The 9,792-nt window shown below is 38.1% G+C and overlaps 1 protein-coding gene across 1 annotated transcript; it reads left to right on the top strand.

Annotated features, from left to right (window-relative positions):
* Nucleotides 1-6,099: 6,099 nt before the first annotated feature.
* LOC140169058 (uncharacterized) lies at nt 6,100-9,404 on the top strand. Its single transcript, XM_072192339.1, has 2 exons — nt 6,100-6,210; nt 6,877-9,404. The coding sequence occupies exon 2, from the start codon at nt 7,008-7,010 to the stop codon at nt 8,445-8,447; it is 1,440 nt and encodes a 479-aa protein (XP_072048440.1). The 5' UTR covers nt 6,100-6,210; nt 6,877-7,007; the 3' UTR covers nt 8,448-9,404.
* Nucleotides 9,405-9,792: the final 388 nt, after the last annotated feature.

Genomic DNA, 9,792 nt, shown 5'->3' with positions numbered 1-9,792 from the left:
TAACTGTTGTTATACTACAGGTAAAAGCTTTTAGAATTGTATTCCTTCTATAATGTAAAAGCAAGTATAAAAACCCTTAAGTTTGGCCTTACATTATGTGAAAGTAATTCCAGTTCAGAACACATACATACATACATACATAGTTACATACTGCACCATTCACAAAGCGCCTCTTCGAGATAGTTTCAAAGCGCTGGTACCTTCTTTAGTGAAAAACGGGACAAAATTAAAAACATAGAGAGTTCCCGTGTTTTCAAGCGGAACGGACTACAATAGTGTTTATAACGTGATTCGCACCGCCGTATTCCTCATTCCTTTGATTTGGTCAATGACCCTATTGGTGCTACATTCTACAAAATAACATTCGCTAATTATTGCGCGAGTGTTGGTATTCTGAAAATTGTAAACGGAGTTTAGGTTTCCCTCCAAGATGGCGGGTAACCCAAAACACGGGAACTCTCTTATAGAGTAAGCCAAAAAAATTAAGATACCAGTTATGTTCACTTCCTATATACCCTAAACAAAGACAGATATTTCATAATTGGAATTAGCAGCCAATAGCTGCATCTTTTAGCTCGAATTTAAGACATCATACATTGAAATTGTGCAAGAAATAAAGACACGGCGATCACAAAACCCAAGGAAGATACCAATCTAAAAGTTGCAGTTTGCTGCTATTAAATGCCCTATTGATTTGTACACAAAGCGTTCGTGAACAAGAGAACTAGCGCCGTGCTTCCATTGATTAGCACGTCAAAACTAGGGTCGTGCTTTCATTGATTAGGTTTTTAGATCACTCTTTCTTTCATTCTCAACCAATTGCAACAAATAAGGTCTTAAAGCAGAGTACAGGTATTGACTGTTTGTTTTAATCTTGACATATTTGTCTTTATTTAGGATATACAGGGGTGACCATAACTGGTACCTTAATTCTTTGGCTTACTGTATAATCATTTTAATAGAACGTTGATCACAATTTATGTGCATAAAAATTACGTATTTTGAACAACATAGAAGCTAAAACTCAATATAAATCTTTATATCACAATAATCAATTGTTTTGTTTTTTTGTGACATTTCACCCCTAAAATAGCCCCTGCCCTGTTATGAGAACAATAAATATCTTTACTACTCGATTAGTAAGGCGCTCCATACGATGCACATGTAGCTTCACACCAAGATTTGCATGTAATATAGTTTGATCACCTTGTAATCGGCGGGCCTTATAGCATCGCGGATTAATATCAATATATTTTATTTGGAGAATTGTCCTGTGACATGCCGCCAGAAGTATTACGAATTATTCCTATAATTAATGAATCAGCCAGTTGGTTTAAAACTTGTGCAAGTACTATACTGCTTCTTAGTGTCCATATTTTAAGTTATTGGTACTTTGGAAAATACACGAACAATATTTTTTTAAAGCTTAACTGCTAATCACATAAGAGGCTTAACTTGCCATTTCTCTTAGTGTGATTTAACTATGAGATAGTCAGGTGGTTTTACGGTATTTGATTCATATGAATGCTCACAATAATTGTGACCCGTCCCCACAAAGTCGGGGTCCTGGGGTCGGGGTGACTCCATGGAAGAGCAGGATACCCGCATTAAGACGTTTCGATGCAATTCACCTTTTTGATAAATCCCATAAGCCTTTGTGAGTACACCTGAGATGTTGTCATTGGCTGTTGTAGAACTAGTGGATTCGACCTACCATCGTGGGGATTTCTGCCATGAAGATATCGGGGCGATGACACTGTGCACAGTTGATGAGTGCAACCTGCTTTTAGTGCAGCGCGATATATTTAAAATGTTTTCACCTATTGCTATGGTAGTTAATCCGATTATTAATACATCACTTCTAAGGTCAGAATTCATTGGGCCATTACTGGGGCGTGTCCGCACCAAACAGGTGTTGTCACTGCCTAATTTGGTGGATAACAGGCGCTTAAAAATTGATCTTATTATTGTATTGTGTTGTAAACTTCCATCATTCTTTTAGCTACATGTAACACGAGTGATAAAATGCCGTTTAAAATCCCTGCCAAGGATACATTATTTCACAGTTCAGGTGGGAAAGGGAAAGAAAAAGAAAAGGTGTGTGTGACCCGTATCACATCAAAATTCACCTTGATCATGGGCCAAGAAACAAATTTGACGTGCGCACACATTGTCCCAATGAAGCCCCTTTTTAAGCAGAAATACATTCATGTGTACAGTCCCTCTGGAACGATACCCAAAGGAATGTACACATTCCATCTTGCCCCCCCCCCCCGGTACCAAAACTATATCCCTAACTAAGAAAGGTGTCTACTCCCCTGATTGCTATATTTCTCATAATTGCGTTGAGATTAATTAATACCAATGAGAAATGATTTTTAACACAAGTCTCCACATACAGAAATGACAGCTAAATTGATGACAAATTGACCATTTCTTTAAAAGTACACTACAAGATTCCTATTTCAGCCGCCTGCACAGGTACACCATCGCCAAAGTACCTGACTGGTACACACGGAGTACCTACACAGTACCAATGCTGCTACTACACAGAACCTATCAGAAGTGGTTTTGCACTGGTACTACACTGGTACGGCCCTGTTACTGCACAGTACCAGCCAAGTAACTGTGTACCTGTGCAGGTGACCTCAATAGGAACCTGGTAGTGTACATCTGATATACCAAATCAAACTTGGTGCGATTGTAATTTTTCTTATCTTTACAGCTATTTAAAAATCTCAACTAAAAGTCTGACATGTTGCTGATTTTGTGGGAACGGGTCACACACACTCACACCCCCACCACCACCATCACCAGACCCCCTTCACCCACACACAAAAGAAGCAACAACAACAACATGCCTATATTAACACTATCGAATCACATCTATACTATAATAGACTTAATTTGTACCATGAATATCTTCCTTAATCCTTTACCTTAAACAGTATAGCATTCTTGTCAAAAGATTAGTTAAGATGATATAGAATTATACTCACTTGATTAAAGTTGTTTTTGCAAAATATGTGACGTGTCATGTCAAAAGGAGACACTTTTGGGCAGGATCGTAAATGGAGAAATAGCCAAAAATCTGCCCGGTGGTGATTTTTTCACAATTTGGGATTGTTGCGAATTTGTAATGTTATTAATGTTAAAAATATTATCTGATAATTTCAGACCGGAATATAGCCGGCAACTTGTATTTTTTTGAGACATTTTTCAAGGTAATTCCTACTCTCATCATTGTCAATAATATTTTTAAAGACCGATATCTCAATTTCCAATTTTATAATACCATAACTTACGAACTCAATATCTTCGCTTAGGAATGTCCGATTTATTTGGGAAAACGGCGTTGTGGAGCAAAATATCTCTATATTTAAGATATGTAAAAACCTCAGAATTGATAACCTGCCCAAAAGTGTCTCCTTTTGACATGACACGTCACATATAATACGTCTCTGTGACCAACACGATATAATCCTGTCATCTTTTTGTCGTTAGTAATAGTTTTAGCGTTATGATGCGTAGTTGATGTGTGTGAACTTTCAAGCTATTTAGCCTTTTGTTTGTTTTTATACGCCCACAATATAAATTCTTAACTTCGAAAGGCCGCCGAATTTGCTATTTTCCTTAAGGAAAATAAAAACGAATATGGATGTGAATGAATGTGAATGATCTGGTTGATCATAAAATAATCCACTTATCCAATCCAAGAAGTGTTTACTGTATTTGGCCATCGACGGCAACACAGATGTACCAGAGCAGGAGATTTAATTCGTAATTCAATACTCATGATTGTATATTGAATATCACAGTTCCCGGGTACAAATCTGTATAGCACACAATGAATAATGGATGGAACCCCCGATCTCGGGACACCGCAGTTTTACATCGGGGACACCGCACAGTGTCATCGCCTCGATATCTTCATGGCAGAAAATGCCATGGTAGGTTGAATCCACAGCCACGCATGGCATTGTGTTCCCACCTGTTTAATAGTTATTAAATGCATAGTGGGCTGAGGGACATCCGACTTAGGCTAATACCATTAGCCTGTGACTGACCTCTGTACGGTCAGCGAGCATACATTCGCCATTGTCATCTATAGACTGCCTCTACTATAGTCTCCTACACAGCCAGTTTGTGTCAGTCGGTCTGACACTCGTCGATCCTGTATGTTCGTGATAGCCACATACAGTCTGGCCCGAGACTACCTCCACGAGGATCTACGTTGCGCTATTTAAAATCTTGAATTTTGGTCACTTTTTCAGCTGAAGACGCAAGCTACTCTCTCAAAGCGCAAACTAACGACTATCATATCTGTTCAAAATATATATTCAAGTACAAGGAACCACATCTGGTTTCTTTATACGAAATCATTTACGGGAGATATTCATCATTTTCCACCCCGGTATCCAAAGATTTATCGTCTGAATATCAATCGTGCATAGCACATTTACGTGTATCGATCCCTTGTATTCATTTCAGTGTCTCTGGTTGAATAATGTAATTATTAAACGGGCGATGTCGGTGTGCATCGCAGCCGGCGGCCCTGATTTGGTAAAATGATCTAACTTGAAATTAAAATCGCTGTTTCGAGAAAAAGAGCTTTTGAATAAAATAAATTATTAAACAGATCTAATGTCTTAGAAAATATAAAAATCTCATTATTTAGTGGCATGGTGGTGATTTGAGGATGTCACCAATGGAAAGAGCGCTCTCACAATACCCAAGATATGGATTTATCTTAAAATGTCCAAATTTCAAGTTAGATCGTTTTACCAAATCAGGGCCGCGCAGTAATGGCGAAGTCGGATAGGTGTATAGGCCTACATAATATTAGACAGAAAATTTAATGTGAAATTGCATGTCTTCTGACTGGACTTACCACAATCATTATTAAAGTTGACAGTAACTTTCCTTTTCTAATGGTTGTCCATGTCCATTGCTATAAAAACGTACTCAAATGTCTAAAAAGCAACAAATGTGCTCTTCCAGTTGAAATCCATACAGCCCGTATATGGTGAGTATTAATTTCAAATGTGGTTAACTGAATGGGTGACACCGTTTGAAATCTACACCCCCTGCCGGTCTCAGTACCAGCCGATTTGTGCTCCTTCGTCACTAAACAAACCGTCTGGTGACAACCTCATAATACGTCTTTTCTGATTGGCTGAACATCAACTCCCGAAATACTGGCGTTAAATTTTGCTGTCAATCAACGATGGGCTTCATTGTCTCGGTCTGGCGACAACCCCGAAATGACGATTGCTGATTGGTAAATGAATTTCCAAATAAAAAGGTTTTCAATTGGCTATGGCTGATGAATTGGGGCGTGACTTGTGTAAGTGACACAAACATCGTATTTTGTATATACCGCAAACGCAAAATGTTCGCCAGCTTGCAGCCACTGAGGCGCCAATCGTCTGATATCGCCTTTCATGTCAGCGACTCGCAACGCGTACTCACATACCGTACATTGTGTTGATTAATACGGGGAGTTGATGGACAGCTATGCGGTTACATAACTCCACACACAACGTACGTGAGTACGCGCTGTGAGTCGCGTACATGAAAGGCGATATCAGACGATTGGCGCCTTAACTAGTATTTTGATGTAATAAATATCAGTATAATTTCATTTCAACTGAATGCTTTCATCGTGATTAACATTAATAACATGCTTTATTTATCAAAAATCGACTATGGCATAGTCTAAATGCTTTGGGGATACACTTTTCGACACTTTCGCATACAAAAATGATTGCTTGCGATAAGCCATTTAGGGTGCATTTAAGAGGTTGTCGGATGCTGGTGTGAGAGTGACACATCACCCCCCCATTAGACCATCCTCCTTTAAGTTCTTGAAATCGAAGTCCAAATTCAACTAAAAAAACGTATTGAAACTAAAATGCATGTATACAATTAAAGTTCAGTAGTTTTTGACAAACAAAACACCATACCTACCACTACAGGTATTTGGCCCATATATCGTAACAATTAAGTTCCCAGGTCACCTCAAATTATTTGGAAAGTCCCTGTGCTATTTTTAGTATCGGAATCCCATACAATTTATTTAATGTTTCTTGTCATCGACGCAACATGGCCAATGCATCTTCTCTATATTTGGAGATGATTTTACCCGAGGATGGATCTAAAATCTTTCTGGAAGATCTTAAAATATCTTGAAGGAAGAAGACGTGATTAGTAAGTATCTTTGATGATTGACATTTAGAAAAGAAATCGCAGAAAATGACCAACGATATCGGTATTTTTACGAAAGAAAGTTTACTATTTAAACTGAGACCTAATTTTTGAGGCAGTTTGTATGTTTGAGATGGTTTGTGTGCTTTTTTTCCACTGCGTTCAGACATTTCAATAATCACGTAACAATTTTTTTGTATCTGGGTTTGATGGACATGTGACTTTCCACGCGAACTAGTTTATTTTTGACCGCGTTATTGTGGAAATAATTGAGATCCCATTTCTTGCCCCATTCATAAAGGGCAAAGGCTAAATATCATTTTGAAGCAACTCACAATCAGAAATTTGAGAAACATTTTTGTGGCACTTAGAATCATCTGCTAGTACAGCATGTTGGGCAATGCTTGGCAGGCCATATATAATTTTATAAAAATCAAAAAGTACGACTCAAAATTTAAAGGGGACATATCTGATAATCAAAACTAACACGTTGTGGAAAACTTTTAAACATAGTTGAATGGAAATGCTACAATATTATTGCTTTAAGGGGTTGTTTGGAATGGCAGGTGAGTCAGGGGTCAAAAAGGTAACAATTTTGTTTTTAGTTGTATGGAAATGCTACAATATTATTGCTTTAATCAATACTTTATGTCGTTGTTGTTCTTGCAGGCTGTGACAAAACAAACTACGGTTTCAAGATCATCACAAAAAATGGTGTGTACACGCTTAAGCAGAGAGCAAAAGGTGGAAATAAACTCGTTAGGTTTCTGCAGAAAATATTTAAGAAGAAAACAATCTCCATGATCTCTGAAAACAAATCAGAGTTATTCCACGACACAGGATACGAAACTTTACCAAAGGTAGGGGTAAAGGGATATCAAGGGTTATGTCAACCCAGTGATGAAGCCATTTCAAGCCCGCTAATATACAGTTCATGGAGTGGAGAAGGATATGAAGATGTCAGCCGAGAACGAACGCATGATTATGATGATACAGCGAATAGTGAGCACAAAACCAAATGCACAGGTTATCCGGCATTTCCTTGGTATAATCTACACGCGCCTCAAAAACTGACAGAAACGAATGATGACACTTCTGACGAAAAGGTTAATGGACCGGTAAGTGTGATGATTCCTGATGAGGACGCCGAAGAGGAAGATGCTAAAGAAGATTACGATCCAGTGGCTTCGGAAGACTTTGATGTTTTATATATTCCATGGGTCAACAGTACTCTTTCACCACCAGCTCTTCCAAAACGTGAAGTTAAACCAGTCAAAGAAAGTAACTTAACTGAAGTACACAATCGCAAAAGAAAGGAACACGAACAAGTTCGGTATCAAGTGTTTGGACTAATTAGAGAGCATGACGGTATTGCTTCGAGCACAGCTTTGAGTGATAAAAATGAAAAGAACATGAAGGATGATGAAGAAAAGTTTCAGCACTTTGCTGATTACACTCAGAGTGTTAAGCTAGAGGGTATCAAGAGGTTCCCTTCTGAAGGAAGATACCAGATAAATGATAAAGACAACACAATAATGTCTTCATGCGCGACATCAGATGGTCTCACCTCACATGAACAGAATCTGCAGCCATCATATGCGACAAGAGATGGACTCAACGCAGCAACGACCTCGCGTGAACAGCGTATGCTCAAGACATTGCCTCAATTGCGCACAACATCAGATGGTCTCACCCCAACAACGACCTCGCCTGAACATCATCTGCGCAATGCGATGCTGCCATCACGTGCATCATCAGATGATCATTATGCAGCAACGAGCTTGCGTGAACAACGATTTTTCAAGTTTTATGACACGATTCATAAGGAGCAGGGACCATTAAAACAAACTAATGAGAATTCAGACCATATTAAGGAGAGACATGGCATTGCACTGAAAGACAATTTTGCAGCTAATAATGACTCGAAAGAACACAACAAGGACTCTTCACAGCCCCAATCTTTAATAGAAAACCAAGCTACCGTAGCTCTTGTGGAACAATCTTTCACAGAATTACAGCTTTCCCTTTCCCCTACGAAACGCGAAACCAATTTTCAAGAGTTGTACACCAAAATTATATCAACTGAAAAGGTACCTTATACTGATTTGTTAGTGATCGATGGGCAACAGTATGGTAGTCACGAGGAACTACTGGACGCCATCTTAGAGTCTGAAGACTCATATCAATCGGATGATCCTGATGAAAATGGTTATTATAACGTAATGCATGGGTATGGGTAAATACTGCTTTACCCTCGCTTTAGGGAGGTCACGTTTACACCTATAGACGAATCCAACGAGCCAAGTCATGGTCAGGATTTGGTCGGCCATTGACTGGGTCCCCGCAGCACCAAACTGGTGTTGTGACTGCCCAATTGGGTGGATTAAAGCCGCTTAAAATTCGATGTTAGATTATTTTGTGTTGTAAACTGTCATCATTCTTTTGTCTACGTGTAACACGGGTGATAGAATGCAGTTTAAAATACCCTCCAAGGCCGCATCATTTTACATTTTAGGTGAGATGGAGTCGACGGGGACCCAAATATAGCTGCCATTGAGGTGTAGGAATGCGTGAAATTGGATTCGTCTATATAGAGTGTATGCAATAAACCATCCGGAACGGTATAACAATTGAAATGGCAGCCATGTACTGGAGGACAGTTCTAAGATAACTTAAGATGACAGAGGGACAGGTCTCTAGATCGATTCCACAACCATACATACCTATCACACGTTTTATTGTATTATTATGCGAATTTTCCCGTGGTACCTTATGGAGGACAAAATTTTATTTAAATGAGGATGACTCTGTTATGAGTGACGTCGTATTGCATACCCTCTATTTGTTGTATTTACTGGGTAATTTGTTCAATTTTACTAGGGAAATTTGCTTTAAAATGTGCATAAATGGCTGTTGCCGTGGAAACTGCCTTATTTTTTAATTCTCTTTATAGCTTAGAATTAAAGACGCCTTGTATATCAATAAAATAAAGTGCAAAATGATAAAAAGGGGTCCATTTTTGGCCAAATTGACCAAAATCACTCAAAACGTGCATTTTATGCATAATTAAGAGGTCATAGGTCAAAAACCATAGGTCACAGAAAAATGTTGTTATTGACTCTCTTGATCCAAACATCTATCTTAACGTGGCTGTGTTTCTTTCGCGAAATTGAGCTTTTTTGATATGTGTATGTACTTTCCCAGCAAACACAAAAACGTTTTTAAAACGTTTTAAATAAGTTATATTTTGGCTTTTGGTTTAGGTAAAAACGTTTTAATAACATTAAAATGTCGGGTTATATAAAGGTCATGAAAACGTTTTAAAACGTTTTGTATGAAAACACACTACAACAATATTTCTAAAATGTTTTCAAAATGTTATTGTTAACTATTTTTGCAAACATTTTTTGCCAAATATTTTGTCAACACTTAAATAACATTATGTTAAAATGTTTGCCACCAGCAAACACAGAAATGTTCTTAAAATGTTTTCTTCAAAACGTTTTAATAACATTTATATGTCGGGTTATATAAAGGTCATAAAAACGTATTTAAAACGTTTTTGCAAATATTTTGGGCAAACAT

The sequence above is a fragment of the Amphiura filiformis genome, chromosome 14 (assembly GCF_039555335.1).
Source record: "Amphiura filiformis chromosome 14, Afil_fr2py, whole genome shotgun sequence".
NCBI lineage: Eukaryota > Metazoa > Echinodermata > Ophiuroidea > Amphilepidida > Amphiuridae > Amphiura > Amphiura filiformis.
This window is presented reverse-complemented; position numbering and strand designations above follow the sequence as displayed.